This window comes from Heteronotia binoei, chromosome 8, assembly GCF_032191835.1.
Source record: "Heteronotia binoei isolate CCM8104 ecotype False Entrance Well chromosome 8, APGP_CSIRO_Hbin_v1, whole genome shotgun sequence".
Taxonomy (NCBI): Eukaryota; Metazoa; Chordata; class Lepidosauria; order Squamata; family Gekkonidae; genus Heteronotia; species Heteronotia binoei.
Window position 1 is genome coordinate 30,726,378 of NC_083230.1, and position 27,982 is coordinate 30,754,359.

Sequence of the window (27,982 nt, forward strand, 5' to 3'; positions counted from 1 at the left end):
AGAGTCTGGATGGTCCATAGGATATAATGGGAGAGAAGATTGTCCATTGACTTGCATAGACTGCACTGAAATACATTGAAGCACAGAAATGGCTGCAAAAAAAACCTGGAAAGGATTCTTTCAGTAAAGTCAAAAGATACAGGACTGGATTAAACCCTGTGGAGGCCCCTGGGCAGTCGAAATCTTGGGGCCCCCCTCGCAAATTATCACCGAGTTAGAGCACCCGCCCCACGGCCCGCACCTCCTGCTGCAGCTGGCAGGAAAAGGAAGGAAAGGTCCCCTGTGCAAGCACCAGTTGTTTCCGACCCTGGGGTGACGTTGCTTTCACGTTTTCACGGCAGACTTTTTATGGGGTGGTTTGCCATTGCCTTCCCCAGTCATCTACACTTTCCCCCCAGCAAGCTGGGTACTCATTTTACTGACCTCGGAAGGATGGAAGGCTGAGTCAACCTCGAGTTGGCTACCTGAAAGCCCAGCTTCCACCGAGGATCGAACTCAGGTCGTGAGCAGAGCTTAGGACTGCAGTACTGCAGCTTTAACACTCTGCACCACGGGGCTCCTGTGTCAGCCAGCAGGAACCAGTGGCTAAAAAGACATTCCCCCATTTTTGTGCCGCTGCTCTCCCCAGGCTCTTCCCACTCCATTCCTGCCTCCCCCTGTCTCCCTGCAGCTGCGTTTTCAGCACTGCTGCTCTCTCCGCACTCTTTCCTGCCTCCCCCACTCTCCCCGTGCCCCCATTTTCCCCACTGTCACTCTCCCCAGGCTCTTCCCTGTCTCCCCCACTCTCCCTGTGGCTCCATTTTCCCCACTGCCACTCTCCCCGGGCTCTTCCCTGCTCCCCCCCCCGGTCTCCCCGCAGCCCCATTTTCACTGCTGCCGCTCTCCCTGGGTTCTTCCCTGCCTCCCCTGCTCTCCCTGGAGCCCCATTTTCGCTGCTGCCGCTCTCCCCGGGCTCTTCCCACCCTCAAGAGCGTGAGAGTGAGCTCGGGCTGGGAAGCTGGCCGCTGAAAAAAGCAGCCAAGCCTCCACGCCCTCCCCCCGAAATTTTATGCCCTGGGGCCCCCCACCCCAAAATTTCTGGCTAAGGGGCTGACACGGTCTGATCATGACTCACAATCCACAGCTGTGGCCGATCCAACACCCAGCAGGTTTGAATCAGCAAACAAACCTCGAGAGAATGATTTCCCCACACCCTTAGAATGTGGAGACATCAGTGGCATACAGAGTTACAGTGAAGGAGAAAGATCACGCATATCCTGGGCTGAGGTCAGCTGCCAGTTGATCAGACTGATCAGTAGTTGCTGGATGACTTCCAAGTAGCAGGCTGCAAGGCCTATTAAGCCTTATAAGCAGGCTCATTAAGGCCTAGCTATAAAACCAGCCAAGAGCAGCTACTGGATTTGGATGCAACAAGTATGCTTGCCACTGAACCGTCAAGCTTGCTGATTATCTATTCTCTGGAACCTCTGACCCTGGACTGGATGTGGATGATTAGCTTTCTGGAAATGCTGATTGTGGACTGGACCCGGACTACTTGTTGCCTGGAATTGCTGATCCTGAGCTTGGATGACCTGCTTTCTAAACTTCTTTGGACTGTATTTGATGCTGCTTGCACTCTGTGTAACCCCTACCTCTGAACTGCTCTGCTTAGCCCTCAGCTCTTGACTCCCAGCACAGGAAAGTTTCCCTTCCGTGCGGCTGCTGCTGCCCAGAAAGTCAGGCAGGCAGAGGTGGGCAGGGAGGTGTGCAGAACCTTCACTGCAACTCTGTATGCCACTGACATCTTTGGCATTCCAAGGGTGTAGGGAAACCAGGTGAGCTGGGAACTGCCTCTGGAGGGTTGTTGATCATCTGCTGGCTACAGCTGGCTGCTCTTCTTCTGAGGAGTCCTCACTGACACTGATCTCAAGTTGACATACAACACTGCCTGAGGAGGCTTCACTGGTCATGGGGACCCATGGTGGGGCACTCCCAGCTGGAGCTTCTGCATGGGGCAAGCTCAGCCTCAGTGTTCCTGGGACTGCTTGGGACTTTACCAGGCATTTTTTCCATTTTCCATTTTTTCCATTTTTTTTCTGCCAGTAAGAACATTCAAATACTGGACTGTTTGGTTCCAAACGGGACATCTGGCAACCCCACACACTGCACTGATTCCCACTTCAGAGACTTCCTCAAACTACTAGCAACTGGTGGCCTGTTCTCATCTGTGCAGCAATTAAAGGTAGTGTTGAGAGCCAGTAGTTGGAAAATGTGTTCCACTGTAATTAACTGCTAGTAATTTAAGACGTTAAGCAAGTGGTTCCACCCAGGGTTTGAAAAGTTATTTTGCACCTAGAAGTGCTAACTTGAATATACTTTTGCAGTTCTCACTGAGAACAGAATAAGAAGTGATGGGCTCAAACTTTTAAAAGACAAGTTTAGTTTACTTAGGAAAAAGAGTTTGACACTTGGGTGCAGGAACACTGGTATTCAGTAACACTGTGTCTGCACATAACTAAAAATATGCACATGGAGCTGAATCCAGCTATCTTTTTCATTCAGTCTTGTTTCCTCTTTGTACTACAGTCACCATTCCACATGGCTTTTGAACCTGCAGGTCCCACGAGTCTCAGCAGGATTCTCTTTATGTGGCTTTTTAAATAAAATAAAAGTATGCTTCCTTTTTTGCCAGTGTGATGTTGTAGTTAAAAGCAGCAGACTCTAATATGGATAACTGGATTTGATTCCCCATTTGACCACATGAAACCTGCTGGAGGCCCTTGGGCCAGTCACAGTTCTCTCAGAACTCTCTCAGCCCCACCTGCCTCACAAAGTGCCTCTTAATGGGAAAGGAAGGGATGGTGATAGTAAGCCACTTTGAGACTCCCGAGGATAGAAAAAAGCTGGGTATAAAAACCATAGAATCATAGAGTTGAAAGGGATTCCCAAGGTCATCCAGTCCAACCCCCTACACAATGCAGAAAATTCACAAATACCTCCCCTTCCACACACCCTGCTCAGTGCCCAGAAGATGGCCAAACCATCCCTCCCCCACCACTTAGCAATGATGAAATCCGTCCTGTCTTCTCTCTCAAGAACTGCCTAAGTTCACAGAATCAGCAATGCTGTGATGGCAAACTAGCCTCTGTTTCAAAACCTCTTAGGAACCAGAGCCCACCACCTCCCAGATTTTTAAAAACAGACACAGAAATGTCTTTTCAAAGGTTTATGAGGGCAGTGTGGTGTAGTGGTTAGAGTGTGAGACTAGGATTGGGAGGCCCAGTTTTGAATCACTTCTCTGCCATGGAAGCTTGCTGACTTTGGGCCAATCACACACTCAACCTAAGCTACCTCACAGGGCTGTTGTGAGGATAAAATGGAGAAGGGGAGAATGTTGTAAATTGGTTTGGGCCCCTACTGGGAAGAGAAGAGTGGTATAAATGAAGTAAACAAATAAATACATAGATTATTCTTGGGAGGACTCGAATATCAGTTGCTAAAATTCCAGGCTAAAGCAGAAACATTAAAGGTAATTTAGCAGCTGGCTTAAGCAATCAGCTGTGGGTGCTGGGCAGGGCATGGGGATGGTACTCCATTGGTGCTGGGCCCTCCCCCCACTTCAGGGTAATCAGAAAAGGGGGGACAGGGAGTGAAATGTCTGCTGGGCACTCCATTATACCCTATGGAGTCTGATTCCCATAGGGTATTATGGAGAATTGATCAAGGGGTATCTGAGGGGCTATTTTTTGAGGTAGAGACATCTGATGCTTCCCTTCAAAACCCTCCAAGTTACAAGTGGATTGGACAAGGGGGTCCAATTGTATGAACCCCAAAAGAAGGTGCCCCATCCTTCATTATTTCCAATGAAGGGAAGGCATTTAAAAGCTGTGGTCCCTTTAAATGTGATGGCCAGAACTTCTTTTGAAGTTTATCATACTTTTCACAACCTTGCTCCTGGCTCCGCCCCCAAAGTCTCCAGATATTTCTTTAATTGGACCTGGCAACCCTATGCATAGAAGAGTCTGCTTCCCTTAAGAAAAACTTGCTGCATGCACACAGGATTTGTCCCAGTGGTAGTGTGAAGCATTTGTCATGTTCGTAGAGGAAAATGGGGATCACACTATGTGTGTATTTGGAACTTCTGAAACATGGTCATAGATTTGTGCTGTCGATATGGCATGAACATTTCATCGTAAAATACTATCATGTCTTTGGAAGATCTCAGTCTTTGGAAGATACATATCTATAATTTGTATGAGAAGCTAAAAATTCAGCAGACTCTTTTATGAAGTGGAACCTCTTTGTACAAACTGTCTGAACAAGGGACACGCAAGGGAAAGCCCCAGGTTTCTTGACCACCGTCAAGCTGAAAGATTTCAGCAATTATTCAGATTTCATATCTCTTGGAAGCTATTGCCCCCTGCTGGAATAACACAATCACTACAGTGATCAAAGGCAAAACAAACCCACAGATGCTATTGGAACCCTTCATCTGAATAAATATTTATAAACCTTCTCAGCCAAACTTGGCTACCAAAGCAGCTCGCAAGAGTTAAAAATGCAAATTATATTAACATTTAATACAGATGTTATTTTGAGGGGATTCTCAACTTAGCTGTGCCCCAGGAAAGGTGAAGGGGTGCCTGGCTGCTTCCTGTCATGCCTATTGATGGAAACTAGGAGAGGAACTCACAGCTGAAACTGCAGCCTGGGTGTGATGGAAGACAGGCAGACTGCTACTTGTTTCTTTCTCTCTTGCAGTCCCATAGATTGCATATAGGACACCATCCTTCTATTAGACATTGTTATTTTTAATGTTTTTTATGTAGGGGCATTGCAATTTCTTGTTTGGGAAAGCATCTAAGGTAGCTTTCGACTATGCTTTCTAAGTGTACATAGTATATGAACATTTTTAATGAACCAACATTTTTAATGAACCAAACCCTCAGAACAATAATAAGAGAATAGCAGAGCTATCTAAAAAACTGAACTGAAAGTTTGCATAATTTATGCAGCAAAAACTTGTCCATTCATCTTGTCACAGTCTGCATGGCTGCTACAATTTGCTACTTACCTTTTAAAGTTCTTTGTTAAGAATTAGCACTTCTTATCTAATACACTTCCTATCAGTACAATCCTAAAAAGAGCTACGGTATGCTTTTCTAGGTCCATTGAAATCAATGCTGTAGATTTGTTCAAGACTGCAGAGGGCTGGATCCCAATTAAATTGGCTATTTCCACTGATTTCTTCCTTCCCAATGCAGACTCCCTTCATGTTGTTCCATAGGGTCCCCTATTCCTCAGGGCCTGAATTTGTGGAAATAAGAGCACTGCAGGGACAGAGAATGGAGGGAAAAAATATTGTGGAGCCAAATCACTGTTAATTATTTTTCTCCTAATTGCTAGGCCTTCTATCCACATCAAGGGGGCAAATTTGAGTGTCTATTATAGAAAACTAGAAATGTTCTAAAATTTCTGCAGCCTCTAATAACACATGGCTTTGGTTTCTGGCATTTTTTGTTGTTCCATCGCACAGTTGAGTCCGACTCTTTGTGACCACATGAACCAAGTCACACCAGGCCGTCCTGTCTTCCACCATTCTCCGAAGTCCACTCAAATTCATATTAGTTACATCAGTAACACTGTCCAGCCATCTCATCTTTTGCTGTCCCCTTCTTCTTTTGCCTTCTGTCTTTCCCAGCATCAGGGTCTTCTCCAGTGAGTGCTCCTTTCTCATTTGGTGGCCGAAGTATTTGAGCTTCAGCATCTGACCTTCCAGGGAACAGTCAGGGTTGATTTCCCTTAGGACTGACTGATTTGATTTTCTCACAGTCCAAGGGACTCTCAAGAGTCTTCTCCAGCATTACAATATCTATTAAAGATCTCATGTTTAAATAGTTTCACACAGCATTTGGTTCTGACATACAGCTGATTTTGAATGGTGATGTGTGGGCTACATGAAATACAAGGCTATTGGTGAAACCTTACCAGAGCACTTGTCTTCCCCTGATTTCTGCCAGTGATTTCACTAGGAGTCATTCTACCCTCATATTCTACCCCAAGAAAAGACTGTAACTTACAATGCAATCCTAAACAAAGTTACACCCTTCTCTGTGAATTTTGAAGCATAACACTGTTTAACACAATGTTCCTTCATTGTTTTGAATGCATTATTCTCACATTGTGGTAGAAACAAGCTTATCATGCTACAAAAACATCCTGGATATTGAGCCTCTGTAGAAGTAAATTCTTGTGTTGTGGGCATGTGCAAATTTAAATGTTTCCTGTTACTGTATATATGTGAAATGTATATAGGAAATGTGACTGAGGGAAGCCAGACATCATGGACAAAAAGGACACATTTGCATCCTGACAAAACTTCAGTCTAATAGGAAGCAAGATAACATTCTAAGCACAGAATTAAAAAATATTATAGTTTTAGATTTAATGAATAATGAAAGCAGTTTCATATAATAATTAAAGGCTGTGCCACAACATTTAAGACTTTCTTTTAAAGATCTCAAGGAAAACAGAAACCCCCTAAAATAACTCATCTTTATTATGTTAAAACTGTCATACAACAGTGAGCAAGCCAGCATGGTTCATTTCTAGATGAACTGTACCACTCCATAATACATTTGGGTTTCAAAAGTTTGAATGCTGTTCCACACTTTAAATATTTCCTGCAGATATATAGCTAGTCAGAGACAGATTTAACATGTTTGTGTTAATTCTGTGTAGCCTGGGAGATTTTTTTTTTAATTTTATGAAAGGGATCATTGAATTCAGCGACTTCAATACAGCTTGAAGTGATACAGTCTAGCAGCAGACAGATGATATCTGTCTTGCTTTTCATGTAAGGCTTCATAATAAACTAAGCTGCATCACACCCAAATTTGGCTACCCAGTGAAATTCACAGAAAATATTAAGCATCCTACATTTGCAACAAGAAATCAAGAGGATTAAGAATACAGAAATGCTTAAGTAATCAAAAGCTATCATGTGAGTAATGTAAAATCTTTGGCATTTGCCATGTTGGATTAATATGCTGGATTTTGTTTAAAATGTCCCAAAATATTACACTTGAACATTAGAAATGCAGAGGACTTTAAAGTAAGGCAAAGCTTTTGTTCCATTTGGATATTCTTCCACTTAGGACATCATCTTCTTCTTACATTCTACCGAACAGAAGACCATTCCTTCGACTGGCATAAACTTCTGGCCAATGAGACACTTACTACAACAAGAGCACAGGAAACACTCAGTGGTTGCATGCCAGTTAAAGTTGTTGTAGGTCACACGTTGAACTTCTGGATCAATTGCATTGTGGCAACCTTGGCAGACCTGGTGAACAGACCAGCAAACCAAATTAATTATTTCCTACATTTAAAGCACTTCACATATGCTCCACACTCAACAGAAGGCATTCTGGCAGCCGCCAGTGTCACATTCTTTATGAATAACTTTCAGGATCCAGGATACAGCATAACATAAGGTGAGCCTTATTAACTATTTATACAGCATAGAAATTAGTATTAGAATGAGCAGAACTGACTTGCTGCTTCAGTCATGATTCTGCTCATCTGCATTGATCCTCTAGGATCTATACCATGTTAAATATCACCCATTTAAAGTCACAGTGCCCTCAAAACCAGAAGATCACAATGGACATCAGTCACCTGTGCTAGTTGAACATCAGTTTAGAGCACTATTCTGCAAATTTCAAATGCCTTTTGCTGGAAATGCCTCTTTACTACAAAACTTTCAGGTAGGATTTCCAGCTCTGGATTGGAAAATACCTGAAGATTTTGAGGGTGGAACCTGAGAAGGAGGGGTCTTCAATGCCACAAAGTCCACTTTCCGGTGGCCATTTTCTCCAGATGAACTGATCTCTATCATCTGGGGATCAGCTGTAATCCTAGATCTCCTGACACCACCTGGAGGCTGACAACCCTACCTGAAGGACTAACTAGAAGTCCGCTGGACAATGCTATTTTTCTCTCCCCCCCCCTCAATTATTTAGAAAATGTAGAGGCTGCCTTTTTAAAGACCTGCTTGAGATGGCTCACAAAATAAAGTAACACATCACATTATAGCAAATATGGTGTAGTTGTCAGAGTACTGGATTATGATATGAGAGAACCAGGTTCAAATCCCCACTCTTCCATAGAAAAGCAACCTGGGTCCAGTCACAGACTCTTAGTCCTGTTGTGGTGAAAGGTGGGTATAGATGAATTTTTTTTAAAAAAGATATCCACAATCAACAGCCATTAAGCAGGCCATAAAAAACAAGCCTCACCTTAAAACAGCCTAATGTGATATTAACAAAATGTTCCTCAGGCTAGAAATAGGTCATAAAAATAGCTAAACCAAATGGAACCTCTTAATTAAAAAGCCTGGTTAAAAAAGAAATGTTTTGGCTTGAAACCCAAAGGACAGTAAAGCAGGCTTCAGGCAAGCGTCAAAGTGGAGAACATTCCAAAGGGCACTGAGAAAACCCAGGCCCTGGTTGCCACCTGCCTCACATCTGCAGGGCTGTACTGGGATGTTCATTCTCATTCCACATTTGCCTTTGAAGGCAATCTTATTTATTTTTAAAAAATGTTTTCAAACTTGCCTTTCTGTGACAGCATACAACCAAAACAACTAAGCATCCCACCCACAGAAATCAGACAGAGCAAGAAAGCAACTACCCATGTTCTAGTTACCAGTTGCCAGGGGTCATTTCATAGAAAAAGAGGTGCTGGAGCTCATTAGCACAACTCATTTGCATATCCTGCACTCCCCTGACATCACCAGAAAATGAACTAAATTATATCAGCTCAGCATCTACCTTAAAATGCTTCTTGAATTCTAATTGTCATAGTAAAGCCTTACTCCCATCTTACTTTTAAAATTACTTTCTCCTATGTGGCCGCAGTGGCAGGATGGAAGATTTCCATCTGTCTGCTTTATGTGTTTTGGTTATTTTCCTATTTTTTGTGAGGGAAAAATTAGAAAGTTTGTCAAATCTTAGGGCGTTTTCGCACTCACCTTAATCGGTAGCGACGCCCCTCTTCACCGCGCAGGATCTGCGAGGATTTCGCACTAATTGCCGCGGAGCACCTGGAAGAGCTGGAAAGTCCCGCGGCTTTTGCGGCGCAAATGGAAACCGCCAAAAACCAGTTTCCATTTGCGCCGCAAAAGCCGCGGGACTTTCCGGCTCTTCCGGGTGCTCCGCAGCAATTAGTGCGAAATCCGCGCAGATCCTGCGCGGTGAAGAGGGGCGTCGCTACCAATTAAGGTGAGTGCGAAAATGCCCTTAAAGTTCAGGAAAATTTGCACAGGGGGTTTGAAAAATGGAGCCCAGAAGCAAGTATTTGGGGAGGTGTACGAAAGAAAGACCACAATAAAATTTAGAAGTTCCAGAGGTCCGCTCTGGTGAGCTCCTGCCCAAAATGAGGCCTACCAGATGCACAGCACTTAGCACAAGCGTAAATATTTATTCCAAAAGACTTCCTTACAGCTGATGAAATTGCCTTGTTGAATGTGTTAGGAAGACATCTACTTTGCAGAGATAGGAGAGCCAGTTTGGTGTAGTGGTTAAGTGCATGGACTCTTATCTGGGAGAACCGGGTTTGATTCCCCAGTCCTCCACTTGCAGCTGCTGGAATGGCTTTGGGTTAGCCATAGCTCTGGCAGAGGTTGTCCTTGAAAGGGCAGCTGCTGTGAGAGCCCTCTCAGCCCCACCTACCTCACAGGGTGTCTGTTGTGGGGGGAGAAGACATAGGAGATTGTAAGCCACTCTGAGTCTCTGATTCAGGGAGAAGGGCGGGGGTATAAATCTGCAATTCTTCTTCTTCATAAGAACATTTGTGATTTGGCAGAAGTTACCTAACACTCTACAGGAGGGAATAAAAATAAAGAAACAACAGGAGGGACAGAATGAATTTGTTTTCCTGCTCCAAAGAATCCCTATCCATGTGACAGTGCAGGCAAACTAGGTGAAATCTGTGGGATCAGCAATCTACTAGTTATGCATTCAGCAACAGCCATTACAGGGAGCAATTTCAAGAGACCTCCACTTGATGGTGATAGTGTGTAAACTGGCTCCCATGTATTTCTTGAAAAAGTTAAAGTGTTAGTAGCTCTGAATGCCCCAGTCATGTGAAGCTATGCAGAGAACCAGTTGGACTGCGACAGTAAATAAGGATGCCTGAGACTCCCTGAAATGCCTACAATGCTAAAAATATACACCTAAAGAGTTAGGTATTCAAAATACACGGATGTCAAGAAGGGCTCTGAAATCCAAAAAGCACATTCATAATAACTGTACACAGTAGACTACATTTAGGTACCCGTGGGGAGGGGGGCAATGACAACATACACGCACCATTCTTTACTGACCCAAACTATTATTGGCTGAGGTGATTTCTATAGAAACCACAATAGAAAGGTTACAGCCAAGTGACAAATCTAACAGGGAGCTTCTTCCAGACTTCACAAATTCCAGTACTGGGAACACTTCTGTTCCACTCCATATTCTTCTTCCACTGTTAAAATGCTGTGCTGACATTTATCAATGCCACATGAAGACGTTTCCAGTCAACCCAATCGAAAGCTTTAGTCTTACACCAATCCACAGCAAAAAATCAAAGTGACTACTTCTACATATATGAATTTAGGACTCTGGTTACAGCTCAAGAGAGATCTGTTACAAAAATCTTCTTCCCTGAAGCTGTGCATTCTTTTTTTTTTTCCCTCAAATTCCATCCAGAGAGATCAGATTATCTTTGATAACATTTGGACTGTTTTAACAGAGTTAAGTATATTCTCTTAAGGTGTTGAATGAGACAGTTTAGCGGCTTCATTTTCATTACCAATACATAAGGTGATCTATCTGTGATGCCATAACACTCGGGGAGGTATCACACCACTGAATTAGACCCAATATAGAAGCATCCTCCAGCACAAACACAAAACTAACATGTCAGGGGAAATAGGCTATAATCAGTATCCCCAACATGCTAATCTTCTACATGGACGGGTTCCTCCCTGTTATGGGGAAAGCAGGATATAAATTTAATAAAATAATAAATAAATAAAATCATTTAACCATGAGAGCCCTTGTACACAGTCTGAAGCGATACAGTCCAGATACAAGCTGCATACATTATCCACTGTTTGTGAGAGCACAGCCAATGAAGTTGAGCCTTTTAAGGCGGTCAAAACAGACTTAATGTTGCTGTTGTGTAGCTATACAAAGGTGGCTTATTATTAAACCAGAAGATGGAGCATTTGGGGGTTTTCCCTCACATTATGTGAGGAGTATAAATTAAAATGAGGAGGTTGGTCTTAATGGCTGGTAATGAATGTCAGTTAGTGTAAACAAAAGTATGGCTGAGAACAGATGGCCGGCTCAGGGCAGCATCAAGCCACCCCAGAAGTGAGATGGCTGGAAAAGGAGTGGCCAGGAGTCTCCAGATGGCCCCGGCCTGCCCCCAGAACAGGGACAGGCTGTGTGTGCCCTGGAGGAGCATCCAGAGCATGTGTGCACCTGTCAGCTGCTCCCAGGGTGCTTCCTGGCCGTCCACCTCACAAAACTACCACTTTCAAAGTGATACCTTAGAATGCAGGTATCACTTTGAAAGTGGTAGTTTTGTGAGGTGGCTTCAATCTGGCCCAGTATGGGCTGTGTATGGGATGGGGACGGCAGAGTGTACGTGCTTTTTTGATCCATTTGCCTGCAATCCCCAGGGCAGCTTAAACCACCCATCTGTTATCACCCTATCTGAATTTTTCTCACAAAACATTCAGCACTTACTCTATCACCAGCTGTAAAGCTCTGTTAAAACCATTTGACTGAGCTTCCTCTCTTTTTTCCCCCATGTTAAGCCATTTTAATACAATATTCAGTTCTTTGAAAAAGGTGAAGCAATATAAAGAAGTGGCAATTTCCTCCCCTCCCAATCAGTTCATTTCAGAGAATAGTCAGAATGAAAAAGGTGACAGGCTGTTCCATGAAATAATCATTTATTTGGTGGGAAAGTACAATTAAAAACAATTTTTTTTAAATCAAAGCAAACACACACACACACACACACAAATGGGGAGGGGGGGATCCAAACTGCAGCATGATCTAAAATGTGACAACACACATTACTCTTTTATTTGATTTTTTTTAAACCATAACAATAGTGAGGGAAAGGAAGTAAGAAAACAATGTTCTCATATCTCTTAATCTGTATAGAACCCCCACTTCCAAAGCAGAAATCAACAAAAAACATACAATGACCAACCTTTGCAGAATGCAATGAACTGCCACACATACATGTATTACACAAATGGCAAACAGCACGAGAGATGCCAGTGAGAGAATGAGATATAAGAGAATTACCTTCAAAGAACATTTTATACCCAAATCCACTAGACCTACTTCAATAAACTGCTTCGTAACACTTGTTAAGCATACCATTTTTTTTGGGGGGGGGGTGTCTCTGCTCAGCTGGCCACCAGAGCAAGATTGTACAAGTGGATTTCCAACATACCCAAAGCACCCAAAGGCCAGTATCTGGAATCCGCCCCCCCCCCCACCCTCTACATGCAGGGCAGCCATGGAGCACTATGCAACCTGAACACAATACTGCTCAACTGGAGCTTCTGTATGCTATGTAAGAGGGTGACTTCATGGACTTTCTCCAGCTTCTTCAAACTGCATTACTTCTGAGTTGTGCATTTCCTATGCTACCTTTGGAGCGCATGAGTCAGTAAGAATCACAATGCACACAGAACGTAATTCAAAATGCTTTCCTCAGTAGTTCCCCATGTCTAAGAGGGCTCTTGAATAGCACTCCTACAAGCTACCTAATGTCAGACCCAGAGTCAAGGAAAAGACAGTTGAAGTTCAAGATCTTTATTCCAGCTTCATGGGCATACCCATGCGTTGTCGGAATGGACATCTCTGTCAGTACCCCCAACTTATAAACCTTTCCCTGACTGTTATAATTCAAGCCAAAGTACGCCAAGCAAAAGCGGGCTTTTTTGCAAAGCTCTCATCATTGCAGGTGCTCGTTATCAGTTCATGGTTCGCATCTCCTCCAGCCCTTGCCCTTGGTTACCTAGCAACTAGCCAATTCCCGGACATGCCATCCTCCCTCCTGATAAGCAACAAGTTACAGTTATATCAAAGGCATAGGAAGCGCAGCATAGCATTGAAGCACTGCCTAGCATTGTACAATTGAATACACATGACAAGAGGAACAAGATGGAGTGAGTGACTCTTGACACCTAAGAAAGACTGGGAACTCTTATAAGAAGAAACTTTCCATAACCGCAAGCCTTGGCATAAGCAGGCCATGGGTCACCTGTTGGGTCACATAAAGTTAGGATACTTACAAGTTGATGTGCCTATCCTGAAAATCACATTGAAATACAATGGAAATTGGCATAGGGTCAGGTGTGATGCTTATTTTTTTTAAAAAAAATCCTATCCCTGATTCCACTTGGAATCCTTTAACGTGCCGGAAACTCCTGGAGAAAAGGACAACCTCTTCTCACTTCCCCTCCTTATCAGTACACCCAGTGGACTGTATGGAAGGTAGTTTGATTTACCCTTGTGCCTGTACCAAGGGGGAATGGGAGAAAACTGTCCCAACTCACAACCACCCAAGAAATGGGCAGCTGAGCATCATAGGCATCCTTATGACACTCTCAGCTGCCTCAATTGGACAGACCTGAAGGAATGTGTGTAGATGTTGGACAACATGGCTGATATAATAGGATTTAAATGACAGAAGTAAAGAAGCAAATTAAAATTAGAACCTGTATCTACTATATGGAAAATAATGGCTTAAATTTAGCAAGGCATGATCAGAAATGTAAATAGCTTTGTTGAATCCAACTTCTTGGCAATACCTAGCTCCTTCCCCCCTATATCTTACGGTGCAAAGATATTATTTGCATAAGTGGAAAAGCAGTTTGGGATATGCTATGCTTAATTTAGCACAAGGAGGTAGCATTATTTCCTTCCCCAAACTTCTGCTTGCACAAGGACTCTAGCGCAAGGCTGTCGAACTCTTGGCTCACCAAGGGCTTTGACCATGCGCCCATGGCAATTTTCTCCCCCCTCCCGTCCTCACAATCCTGCCTTGTCTTTGGAAGCTCTTCTAGACTTGCAAAGCTGCAAAGGAACTGTGGAATGAATTTTCCATTAATGTCTCTGCATCCAAATAAAATAATCCATCTGGGCCCAGAGACCTTAATGGGGAATCCATTCTGCATTTTCCTTGCAAACTTTGTGCTTTATTTCCGTGGAGTGAAGCTAAAGCAGTTTTCCTTTTGCAGTGTTTATGGCCAGTTGAAGATCCTTGCAAATAAAGAGATGATGCTTTGAGCCAGCTTGTCTCTGCTGAATGGACCTGAGAACTGGTGCCTGGTGAGTACTCTAACCTGAGAACACACAGCCATAGAGGGATATGACACTGTCAATCTGAGTAGACCCAGGGGGATGGGTGGGGAGAAGCTTGCAATGCCCAGCCATTTCATGTTTTCCTGGACTCAGAGCATTTTATATTAGTAGTTTCTGCTGTGATTCTTGTGCTTTTTATTTTTAAAATTGCATTGTCAAATCCCACTAGTCCCCCACATTTCCACTTTAAACAAAATATTACAAGAGTTCTAAGCATTTTTGTATTTTAAGTTTTAAAAAAATCTTTAATTGTGTTTATCTGTATCCTTTATAAAGTTTACATCTCTGCTACCTGGCATTACAGTTTTATGACATGCATGGCATGGCCCCACAAAGTCCCATTTGTGTCAAATCCAGCCCTCACAACAAATGACACCCCTGTTGCATACGGAAATCTTCCCGTGCATCCAAGCCAATGACAATATTTGAAAACACTGCTAAGCATCTGATAGATTCGTTCGCATTCTCTTAACACACGCTGAGCATCCTAGTGACGGTGATGAATCCTGTTGCCTCCTACAAACAATTAGCACCTGACATGCTGACTCCATTGCAACACTGTAACTACTTAAAATTTGTATACACAGGAGTACTTTTATATCAAAGGGAAACTCTATTGGGGGAAATAACAGTCAAGTGATTAAATCAACACATTTTATACTCTTTTATGAGCTGTAACTATACTACAATTAGGCTATACAACCATCTCCCACATCACCCTCTAATCTTGGGAGAAAATGCACAATATTGTTGTAATGCTCCCTCTTACTTTGCCAGTCACTGCACAATGTCCGCAGGCAATACTCCACTCATTTATAATAAGATCTTGCAACTTAACGTTTTACAAATGCAGTTAGTTTACCTCAGTAGTCCTGGAGCTTATGCACTGCCATTAAGCCAAATGTTTGGCTCAAGACTATAGTCCTGTTCACATCTCACAGTGAACGCTCATGGAATCCACACGCGCACCTGTTTGTAAGAAAGAGCTAACGGATGTTCACTTTACAATTTAAACCTGGGGTTTAAATCACATGTTCAGTTGTATCTGTGTTTAATTACTCAACTTATCTTTAAAGAAAAATCAAGTGTACACTGTACACAGCCTGTGCATGCGTTCACTGTATGTAATATGTGATTAGGGCTTCTTTGCACTTCCTCTCCACTTTGGCAGATCCTTTAAGAAGCTGCCAGCTTAGGAAAGCTACAGGAAAATATATTTGTACAAGCAACTAGAATTTACACTAGAACTGTGAATACTGGGAAACGTTGATTCTCTTACCACAGCATGGTTCTTCACATAGCATGGTTTGCAGACAGGCTTTTCATTTACCATGACATAGATCTCTCCAGCCAAGACACAGTCACAGTCAAAACAGCAGAAGTGTTTCAGATGCCAGCTTTGACCTTCTGCCTGGGTGTACTCATTGCTGAATATTAGCTGTGGGGGCAAGATAAGGTTGTCAGACATCACCCCGCATAATTATTTTATTCTTCCTGCAGGTTTTTTTTTTAAATATTCCTTCTGGCCAAGAGTTGTTTATTGTGCTGTCACATAGACAGGCGCAAGCAGGTTCTGCCTGTGCTCAGTCATTTTCTGCACAGGATCCCAGTTTCTGGAATAGCTTTCCTAAGTCTGTTGGGAAGGCATCCAATTTGTTAAATTTTAGGAAATTATATAAGGCAGAATTGTTTAGAAGGGCTTTTAAGCAAAGGAGTCTTAATTGACAGCCAAATCTGTGCTGAAGATGCTGATAATCTTATGATCGTCAATGTTGTCTGTGATCTAGGGCATTTTCAATGGCTTTGCTTTTAAAGTATTGTAAGCCGCCTCGAATCCATTCATGAAGAAAGGGACTCTAGAAATGCCCTAAATCAAGGGTGTAAAACATACAGCCTATGGGCCAGATCAGGCCCCCAGAGGGCTTCTAACAGGCCTGCGAGCAACTTTTTGCTGTCACCTGCTTCCTTCTCCCTCTCTCTTGCTTCCTTATGTGTCACAGCTTGCTTTTATTTTAAGATTTTTTTAAAAAAAAATGTTAATTGTGTTGGTATACTTTATAAAATTTGTGTCTCTGCCAGCCATCATTCCATTTTACAACATGTATGGCCCACCCCAACAAGATCTCATTTATGTCAGATCCTCATAATGAATGAGTCTGACACCCCTGCCATAAATGAAGAAGTGCTCAAAAAAAGAAGTGCTCCATTAGCAAAAAATGAACTTATTTCATCTAAAGACAATGTTTGTCAGCCCTTTCTAGGGACCTGCAAAAACCAATGCATGGCAACAGAGGACTTTGATTAAGCCTCAGAGAAAAAATAGCACGGAAGTACTACTAGACCAGTCTATTAGTGAGAAACCCCATCTACTGAGGAAATTCACATATGTATAGCCAGGGCTTTTTTTTTTTAGCAGGAATGCCGTTCCGGCTGGCTTTGTGTCAAGGGGTGTGGCCTAATATGCAAATGAGTTCCTGCTGGGCTTTTTTTCTACAAAAAACCCCAGTATGAAACAATGGTGATACCAGGGAGTGTGGTCTAATATGTAAATGAGTTCCTGCTGGGCTTTTTCTATTAAAAAAGTCCTGTGTATAGCTAACCTGCTGGGCATCATAAATGGCAGAGGTAATATGGGACTGTGGCACACTTAAATTAGGCAGGAGCCCCCACAGACAGCACTTGCACTGAACTCTCGTGCACAACTAATGCCTGTAGCTAGGATTGCCAAGTCCAATTCAAGAAATATCTGGGGACTTTGGGGGTGGAGCCAGGAGACTTTGGGGGTGGAGCCATAAGCAAAGTTGTGACAAGCACAACTGAACTCCAAAGGGAGTTCTGGCCATCACATTTAAAGGAACCACACACCTTTTAAATGCCTTCCCTAAATTAGAAATAGTGAAGGATATGGGCACTTTCTTTTGGGGCTCATAGAATTGGACCCCCTGGTCCAATCTTTTTGAAAGTTGGAGAGCATTTTGAGAAGAGTCATCAGATGCTATGCTGAAAACTTGGTGTCTCTTCCTCAAAACACAGCCCCTCCAGAGCCCCAGTTACCCCCAGATCAATTCTCCATTATACCCTATGAGAATCAATCTCCACAGGGAATAATGAAGTGCCCAGCAGACATTTCCCTTCCCTGCCCCCGTTTCTGAGGACTCTGAAGCAGGGGAAGGCCTGCTCCCACCTGGGGATTGGCATCTCTACTCAAGATCTGCTGAACTTCCAACTTCTTCAAAGTCACACAGAGCAACCAAAGGTTCAAGTTTACCTTTCCTATGCAAACGACTTCTGAAAAGCTTGTGCAACCAACGGAGGGTCTGAGCTGCTTTCACAGGCACTGGGAGCAGCCATGTTCTTCTGCCTACTCCCCGCCCTGCCCCCATTCAGTCTTAAAGACACAGACACACACCATTCTAAGAGGAAGCCTCCGGAGGTGGAAAGGCCCATGGTGGCTGTGGGGGTGGGGCTTCCCCCTGCCGGCCAGCTGACTGTGGGCGGGAAGGAGCCTGGGAAAGCAGGAGAACCCCCGCTGGGACCTGGGGATTGGCAAGCCTACCTGTAGCTGACCATCACTTTGCAAGCTTCCAAGGAGCATCTAGTTGGATGCTGCTAAAGAACTGGACTAAGTGGATCCCTGGCTTAATCCAACAAAGCATTTCTTATAGGCAAGGATGTCATGGAATGAATTTAGGGGAAGATGAACAAAAGGGGAATATTGCTTACCTCATCGCATCCAGCACAGCGAGGTTTTTCACTGTCACAGTAGTGTCTGCCACAGTACAGCTTGCCATTCTTCCAGAAGTAGATCATATCTACTAGGAGTTCCCCACAGGTACAGCAGACAAAACAAGCAGGGTGCCAGAGCTTGTCATAACCAGCCCGCTCTGCATAGACAGCTGGGTCTCCTTCTTTCATGTTCAGCTTGCACCGGAAACAGGACTGCAATACAACCACAGTGTCATGCTCAGCTTTCTAGAGGAAACTTATGTGTATATAAAGAATTAGTTCATTGAAATGTATAATGATACTGGTTTTGGTACATTTTCACTCTCAGTTGTTCAGTAGAGGACATTTGTTGTAGTAAACATATTTAGCTAGTATAATCAGGCCTTCCTTAAGAAATGCTGTGTTGCATTCAAAAGGCATAGGGAACCAATCGGAAGCAACAAAATGAAAATATGATAAACTGAATCCCACATGGAGCAACTTTTTCTATTTCAATACCACCATTAAACATTAGTAATGCTTGAGTTATTCTAGTACTCATTATTTAGGAATAGTATGCATGGCTCCTTTTCAGAAAAAAGAAGTGAAAGGTGAGTTTGATGTTTTGATGAAAGAAAAAAACATGTTTTTTGGGCCATATGAAACTGAAAAAACATCATGACTATCACTTTGGAAGAGGAATGGGAGATGACAGAACTCTTATCACATCACCATCATTACAGACCAGAAAAACAATTTGGGCAAAGAAATCCACCACTAATACTCCATCAGACTGATGGAGTATTTAGATACCTGCTGTGTTGTAAATACCTTCATATTACAGAGGCCTTTTCATGCTTCATCAAGCTATCTTACCATGAACAGATTACATGTTGAACCAGCATGACAATGTGGATATTTCTCTTTGCTCTCATTCATCACATCAGCGTTATGCATCTAAACATCTCTTTAATCTGGTTAGTCAACTACAATACTTATTCCTTTAAATGTTCTTGTAGACAATAATTGGGATCCAGAACTGTGCATAAGGGGCTTATGGGTAACAGTGGTTCCCCCCCCCCCGCCACACAGACACTGACTCCTCCCCCAAATACTGGCTCTAAAACTATTTTTGAAACATTGCACAGTAGCCCAATGGAGAGCAGTGTTCCCTCTAAGCTGAGTTAGTATGAGCTAGCTCACAGGTTTTTAGCCTCCAGCTCACACATTTTTGTCTTAGCTCAGGAAGGATGGTCCCAGAGCAAACTAACTCATGCAGAAGCTCACAACTTTAATGCCAGTAGCCCACGAAGTAGAATTTTTGCTCACAAGACATTGCAGCTTAGAGAGAGCACTGATGGAGAAAAAGGGAAGGCGTTAAAGAAAAAGAAGACTCCATGAGGCCTAAGGAATGAGTTTCTTAAGGGTTTTCTTGAGAATCCTGGCCCACTGGGTTTCTACCATCTTTATCAGCAACATCCATTTCCAGCTCTTGCTTTCAACTGACAAGTGAAATCAGGAGATCACAGCGTTTCTGATTTGTCATTTTTTTCAAGCACAGTCCTCTGTACACTGAAATCAGTTCTGAGATCTCAGCGAAAGACTAACCATGACCAAACTTCTCACTTTGCTTCTGTTCACAACGTACACACCCTTTCTATACAGGGATCTTTATTTCCTTGCAAGGATGCATCTGGGTTCACCTTGAGGGGGGAAAAAACCCAGCAGCAAGCCAAAAATAAACACACTGCACTCCTCCTCCTGGGAACTAATGGCTCTCGTTTAAATACAGTATCCTCTCCAACCATCTTGAAGAAGCAAAAATATTGATCTCAATGCAGCTGTCGAACCTGGCATGGTCTACTGAAGTCTGGATAGCAGCTACCTAATTGACAAATTAATCAAGTGGAGGAAAATATTTGATTCCATGCTCCTTTCCCCCAGAAGTAACAGAACAGTACACTTCAGAATATATATGTGAAATTAATGTCAGTGGGGAGACCTAGAAGAATTCACATTTGCCTTCTTAATTTTAGCTCTTTAAAAAAATCCTGCAACTTTCACTAGTTTAAACAGCTAACAATTAAGTGATGCCCCAAATGTGGAAAGATATTGGCATGACTTACAATTTCACAAGTTTTTTAAAAAAAACTGATATGCTTCCACATCAGTTCCCTAGGTTTGCTCCTCTTTGCAGTTTGTTGCACAGAAATAGTCACAGATACATACTTACATACTGAGATCCCTTCTGGCCAGCCAGCTTGTCTTCTACTGCTCCTACTGTGGCCGAGGTGCCCTTCTCTCCATTACTTGGAACACTTTTCTCGTTGCCTTTTGCTTCCACTTCACTCGGGAACTTGACGTCTCCCACTCCGAGTGCCTCGTTCTTGTATTTCTTCACAAACTGCTCCATCTGCTTCACTTCATTAGGAGTCAGCTCATGGCATTTGGAAGGATCCTGATCATGAGCAGGCAGCTGCTTTGCCAACTGTTTCTTTCTGTACTGAGCGCCTTCTGAGCCAGCTACGGGCTGTTTCTCCTTCGGCAGCATCTGCATATAGTGTCTTGCCTAAAAAGCCAGGAATGATTGCCAGAATTAAGTTATTTGATGGCCCCGAGAATCCAGCTTTCCAAACAAAAGGCAGATCAGTAGCACTTAGCAAAACTTGTTACCGGGATGAATGGCAAGGTGTGGATGGTGGAAATAGATGGGCAGGGGACCAAATCATTTTGTGAGGCAGAAGTTAATTGCAGGCATAACCGAATGCAGATTTTACAATATGAAAGCATATGTTTACTCTTGTAGAATAAACGGGCTCCGTTGCTGTTTAGATAACACTGAATATCTTTGGAAAATTCTTGCACGGGAGGTTTCAGATTTACCAGTTGCAATCTTGACTTTTTAACAGAGGACTAATGTCGAATGCAGATGTCTCTGTGTGTTTATGAGGCCAGTCAGCCTGTTTTAAGTGGTTTGAGCAAAAACTTAAAAGGCGAAAGACAATTAAATAATAAAAGCTGGAACAGAAACAAGTCAGCGGAGGAACTTCTTTAAAACAAAGCCCCTGCAAACCTCTTGCAAATAGAAGCCCCACTCAGATTGTCAGCCTCCTGCTTTGGGTCATACAGCACAGCAGCACATAAATGCGACTCAAGAATAAAACAGTAAAAATAGACAAATAAACAAAAAAAAAATAAAAACCCAACAAGGCTATCCAACTATCATCTCGAAGAAGAGTTAATAAAAGGGGAGCTTTTGTTTTGGATGTAAACACTGAATTTGTTCTGACCATATACAGTAACAGAAATGTGGCAGGCCTGAGTGTTTTTCTTAGCTTTTAAACAATGACATAAATTATGCACATTTTCCAGCCGTATGACCTGGTTTCTGAAAGTCTTTTTAGAACAGCTCATTTGGGAATTCATAAATCATCCTAAGTGGCCAGTGAACATTGCTAACGCCAATGTTTAATCCTAGTCATTAACACCACCAATCTCTCAGTGCCCCAACTCTCTCACATCTCCCAACTACTACCTCCCATTCAGCGCTTGACAGTTTCACAGCACTCAAAGACTTATAAGATTAGATGGGCAGACCCAATTCCATTATGTTTACATTTACAGTGGAAATCATGGCTTATGATTACCAAGTGCCTGGCTAAAGTTGAAGCTGCATTATATCAACACCAGACTCTGAATGATCTTTAGACGCATTCCAACCCTTCGGCATACGTGCTTTCCCATTTGCCCAAACCTTGCCGACATAAATATCTCACCAGGGTTTGATTCTGGACCGGAGGTGCCCATTCATATGTTACTGTATTGATGGAGACATTCTTCTTGGCTGCGACTGGATTGGTCAGTATCATGACATTGCGCTTGTACACAGGGATGCCGTCGGACTTCAGCTTGGCAATTAGGGTTGTATATTTTGTGTCCTCAAAGAGCTTCCCCACTTTACGATCATCCTCATTGCTGGTGGGAACATCATGCTCCTCTTGGCCACACTTGCAGTTTCGACATATTTTTCTAGCGTTTCAAGAGAAAGCCAACATTAAGATGGAATCACCAGGACTGCCCAGAGGGTAGAAGGAGCCTCGGGGGAGTGTGATATAGAAGGGTTCTACCACACCCCCCCTTACAAAACCCAATACATTTCACTTGTTCCAGACTGTATGCACAATTATTTTATTTAAAACATTAATTAGTCACCTTTTCATCTTGCAGATCTCACAATGGCTTACAATATAAATAAAACAACTATTATATAAAAAAAAAATTCATAAAAGACCACAACATTTCCAATTTGGCCTGTCAATAAATACAATCTAAATTAGTCAAATCAGTTTCTGTTGGGATTAACTGGTATCGTTAGGCCAATTCCCACTAGTTAGCAGAGTGCTTAAATAAAGCTACAAATGCAGGAGCGTCACTTAACCAGGTTACTCAGTTTACAGAGCTACACAGAGCCACGGTGCAAGTTTAAAAGGAGACAATATTCCTCTCTTTATTAGAGAAGTACACTTTGGATAGGAAAGAGTAGAGACAGGATGGATTACTAATTTAGGATGGAAGCAGATAGCAAGAGGGCCATCTGCCTCATGCTGCCAGGAGCAGATGGCATGTTGTCTCTCTTGGTGTGTACCGGGAGAAGAGCAGAAGCATTATGTGAGAGGGGGCAGGCGGAAGGAAGTTTTCCTGAGAAAACAATCTACACTTCAAAGGAATAGAGGCAAAAGAGTATATGTGTAGGAAGGAAGGGTCAGTGTGACTATTTAGCTATCTGTTGCCACGACATCTGAAGTTTGATAGTGCCTTCAATTTCAACAGTTTCCTGATGGAAACACCACAGATGGCACATATTCAACCAGTGCTGTGCCAGCTACACTGGCTCCCAATGGAGTACTGAGTCAAATTCAAAGTTTCAGTTTTGACCCTTAAGGCTTTGAACAGTATGGGACCAATGTGTCTGTGCGACTGTCTCCTCCATTATGTCCCTGGAAGAGTATTACACTCTGCTAGTAATAACTTTCTGGTGCTCCTAAGCAGGCCAGTCCTCGACTGTCCCCTGGTCCCAAGCTGCTGGAACTCTCTGCCGGATAACATCATATGAACATATGAAGCTGCCTTATACTGAATCAGACCTTTGGTCCATCAAAGTCAGTATTGTCTTCTCAGACTGGCAGCGGCTCTCCAGGGTCTCAAGCTGAGGTTTTTCACACCTCTTTGCCTGGACCCTTTTTTGGAGATGCCAGGGATTGAACCTGGGACCTTCTGCTTACCAAGCAGATGCTCTACCACTGAGCCACCGTCCCTCCCCCTGCAGGATCTTATGCAATTCTGCTAGGCCTGTAAGGCTGAGATATTCCATCAGGCTTTTGGCTGAGGGCAATGAGTTTGCTGTCCAGCTGGCACCTTTCACTTCTCCATCTCCAAATGCTTTTTGTAAGCTCTCCCCTCCCCTGGTAGATAAATAATTTATAGGGCGGCATTTGGTTTTTAAAAGACTTTTGAAATTGAATTTGTTATGCTGTTTTATCTTGCATGTTGTTGTCTTTTATGATATCTGATATATGTTGCACATTGCCCAGAGCCCGGAGGAGCTGGGATGGGACAATTAATCAAGTGCAATAAATTACCATCATCATCTGCAGTCCTAAATAAAACTTTTTTTCAACTGCTTCCTGAAGATCAAGAGTGAGGGGCTAGGTGTACCTCTCGGTGGAGGGTGTTCCATAAGGCCCTCTCTCATGTGCCTACCTGACAGGGCCATAGCTAGGGAGCATTGGGGGCCCAGGCCCCACAAATCAATCCCCTGTGTGGTCCCATCAATCAGTCCCCTGTAGCTCACCATTGCCATCCTAATCAAGCACCACTCTAATCTAATCTTCACCACTGCCTCACAAATGGTCCTGCTATGAACAGTCTCTCCTGCCTGCTCTCTTCTTTTTTCTATCTTCTCATGGCTGCTGCCACCACCACCACTGCATTCTCCTGCCTGCTGCCTTCCTGTTTTTGAAGCTCCAATCACAACACCCCTCCAGCCTGACATGAAACTGAGCAGGAGGCAAGCAACTGCAGCAGGTGTTCTCTCTGTTCTGGCCTCTCCTCCCTTACCTCTCTCTTGTTCTCTCTCTCTCCTCTGCTGCAGTAACTTGAAGGAAGAGCCCTTCCCCTCTTTTCACAGTGCCTCACCTCTCCTCGCATGGCTCTGTCTGAACTTGACTGCCTGACTGCCAGGCAGGGGGGTAATGGTGGGTGGGGACCCAGGTTGCCCATGGAGCAGCAATGTGTTTTGGTCAGAAGGTTTTGGGTATTTGGCATCACTCCAGTTTTCCTGCATTCTAGGAGCTAAAACAAGGGAGGGAAAGAGGCCAGTCCTGTCATTTTCTTTGCTCTCCCCTCCTTTATTGTATTTACTTAGAAATGAAAAAAGGAGAGAGGAGAAATTGCATAGGGTCTCTTCCCCCCCTCCTAAGCTCCTTAGATCAATATTGCAGCTGAATCCGAGCCAGCCAGTTATTTCTCATAGTTGTATGAGAAATACAATCTCTCTGTCCCCCCCCCCCCCCTTTGCTGGGCAAATTTATTTGTTAGAAGCAGAACCAATGCACTGAGGCTGGGCTGAATGCGGATCTTGAAATATTTTTGAGTGATGAATGACTTGTTTGCTTTATTTATTTAAAGCATAATAATTAAGACCCCCATAAAAATGTGCCCCACTAAATGAAAATCCTGGCTGTGGGCCCCACCAAATGAAAAATCCTGGCTACGGGCCTTCCACCAGACAAGCTTCTTTGATTGGTGGGACAGTCAATAGGGCCTCTCCCTGGGATCTTAATTCCCAGGCAGGAAGGCAGGAGAAGAAGACTGTCCTTCAGATACTCCAGTACCAAGCTATGTAGGGCAACACCAACACCTTAAATTAGCCCTTGGAGTGGATTGGTAGTCAGTGTAATTTCTGTAGTACCAGAAATGCTGCAGCACCCTGCATTAGTGCAACTTCTGAATGCTCTTCAAGGATAGACTCAAGTGCAGCCCATTGCTAAAGTGTGGATCCCTGTGACAAAATCTGACTGAGCCAAGAATGGACACAGTTGGATGTGCCAGATGAAGGTGGGAAAGAGCACTCTGAACCACTGCAGCCACCTGATTTTCGAAGGTGATTGCTGTGTCAAACAGCACCCCCAGACTGAAAAACTGGCTTTTTAAGGAGAATATAACCTCATCCAAAGCAGGAGTGGTTTAAAGTCTCTGGTGCCTTTCTATTAATACAGAGAACCTTGATTAAGTTATACGTTGTTCACTTTCATCTTCCAAGCACAAGTTCACATTAATGCTTTAAACAATTACTTAAACTTCAATTTAGCATCTGTTCTGTTTTACACATAAACAATGTATAACATTTACTTAATCACGGTTAGGGATGGGTCTCATTCTGTCAGTAGTATATGTTGAGATTCAGTGTCATCTTACACTCCGTATACCATTTCCTCTCTTTGAATGGAAAAAAAAAATTAAACAAAATGCTTAATGATCAATGAGGAACTAAGATCACTTCGCCCTCAAGGCCCGCGTAAATATGCCCCCCCGAACCTGTTTAGGCGAGGAGCCGATTATGGCTCGCCCGCGGAGCCAAATGGACCCGGAACGGTTCCAGATGGCTCTGCGGGACTCCTGGCCCTCTGGCGATTCCCTTGATGGCCTGATTGAGACCTGGAATAGCCGGCTCTCTAGGGCCATCGAGGAGATCGCACCTCGGCGCCCTCTGCGACCTCGGATTAAGCTGGCTCCGTGGTACACCCCGGAATTACGCCAGCTGAAACAAGGCCTTAGACGGCTAGAGAGGCAATGGCGACGCACTCGTGACGAGGCGACTAGAACATCTTATAGGAAGTTTATGAAGTCCTATGAGATGGCAATCAAGGCCGCAAAGAAAACATACTTTGCGGCTAGGATTGCATCCGCAAATTCGCGCCCAGCCCAATTATTTAGAATAATTCGGAATTTGACTATATTGCCTCAAGGCAATTCTAAAGCTAAGGAATTGGAGATTGGCTGCGAGGCTTTTGCGAAATTCTTTGCGGATAAGGTCCAATCGCTCCGCCAGGACTGCCCCGCCAATTTGGAGGCAGTAAGTGGACTCGAAGCCCAATGCGTGTCTTCGGATTCAACTCTGGATTGCTTCGACCCGCTCAGCTTGGAGGAAGTCGACAGAGTTCTTGCCACTGCACGCTCCACGACTTGCGATCTGGACCCTTGCCCCTCCTGGCTAATTAAGGCCTGCCAGGAGGAACTAAGATATCCTATACGGGATATTATAAATCGATCCCTTTCAGAAGGTGTTTTCCCAACACCTCTGAAAGAGGCATTGGTCCGCCCTCTCCTGAAAAAACCGTCATCAGACCCGGCCGAATTGGCACACTACCGGCCGGTCTCAAATTTGCCCTTTTTAGGCAAAATTATCGAGAGGGCCGTGGCAGTGCAGTTACAGGAATTTCTGGAGGACGCTTCCGTCCTAGACCCATGCCAGTCCGGCTTCCGCCCGGGCCATGGGACAGAAACAGTCCTGGTCGCCCTCATGGATGACCTCCGATGGCAACTGGATCGAGGCGGCTCGGCAGTATTGCTGTTGTTAGACCTATCGGCGGCGTTCGATATGGTCGACCACCGGCTGCTGACCCGCCGCCTCGCCGACGCAGGAATTCGGGGGCTAGCCTTACAGTGGCTCTCCTCCTTTCTTGAGGGTCGGGGACAAAGGGTGGCAATTGGGGGGGAACTGTCCCAGAGGTACCCACTCGATTGCGGAGTGCCTCAGGGAGCAGTCCTCTCCCCGATGCTGTTTAACATCTTTATGCGCCCCCTTGCCCAGATTGCACGGAGGTATGGGCTGGGTTGCCATCAATATGCAGATGACACTCAGCTCTATCTATTGATGGGCGACCGGGCTGGTGATGTCCCAGCAAATTTGGACCGGGCACTACAAGCCGTGGCTGACTGGCTCAGGCTGAGCGGGCTGAAGTTGAATCCGGCGAAGACTGAGGTCCTTTGCGTGGGCCGCGGCGGACCGGGAGGGGAGGTTACTTTACCGGCCTTTGACGGAGCGCCACTGGTACCGGTGCGCAAAGTCAAGAGCCTGGGAGTGCTACTGGAGTCCTCCCTATCAATGGAGGCCCAAGTAGCTGCCACTGCTAGATCCGCCTTCTTCCATCTTAAGAGGGCGAGGCAGCTGGCTCCCTTCCTGGAGCGCGTCGACCTAGCAACTGTGATCCACGCAACAGTCACTTCGAGGTTAGACTACTGCAATGCCCTCTACATGGGGCTGCCCTTGTACCGAACACGGAGACTCCAGGTAGTCCAGAACGCGGCGGCCAGGCTGTTGGAGGGACTACCACGGTGGGAGCCTGCACGGCCTGGGCTGCGCAACCTGCGCAACCTGCACTGGCTGCCGGTTGTCTACTGTGTTCGCTATAAGGTGCTGGTTATTACCTTTAAAGCCCTATATGGCCGAGGACCTGCCTACCTAAAGGACCGCCTCTCCCCATATGTACCCCGGAGAGCACTGAGGTCTGGTTCCCAGAATTTATTAACAATCCCTGGGCCAAAAGAAGTTAGGCTGAAGGCCACTAGGGAGCAGGCCTTCTCGGTGATAGCCCCTCGCTGGTGGAATGACCTTCCAGAGATGGTGCGAGCCCTGCGGGACCTGAACCAATTCCGCAGGGCTTGCAAAACATTTCTTTTTCAGTTGGCATTTGAGACATCTTGTGGTATTTGAGACAGAACCTGATAATGAACGAACAGATATTTAGCCATCTCATATACATCAGGACTATATTATTTTAGCACCTATT

General features: G+C 44.3%; 1 protein-coding gene across 1 annotated transcript in view; it reads right to left on the minus strand.

Moving 5' to 3' along the window:
• Positions 1–6,516: 6,516 nt before the first annotated feature.
• The window catches only part of TES (testin LIM domain protein), a 56,055-nt gene continuing 34,589 nt past the window's right edge, over positions 6,517–27,982 (minus strand). Inside the window, exons 3-7 of the mRNA XM_060244859.1 lie at positions 21,908–22,160; positions 20,365–20,700; positions 18,150–18,365; positions 15,706–15,864; positions 6,517–7,324 (exon numbers count right to left, since the gene is read on the minus strand). Of these exons, the coding sequence (XP_060100842.1) occupies positions 7,133–7,324; positions 15,706–15,864; positions 18,150–18,365; positions 20,365–20,700; positions 21,908–22,160 (1,156 nt within the window). The 3' untranslated portion in view covers positions 6,517–7,132. The remainder of the gene's footprint in view (positions 7,325–15,705; positions 15,865–18,149; positions 18,366–20,364; positions 20,701–21,907; positions 22,161–27,982) is intronic.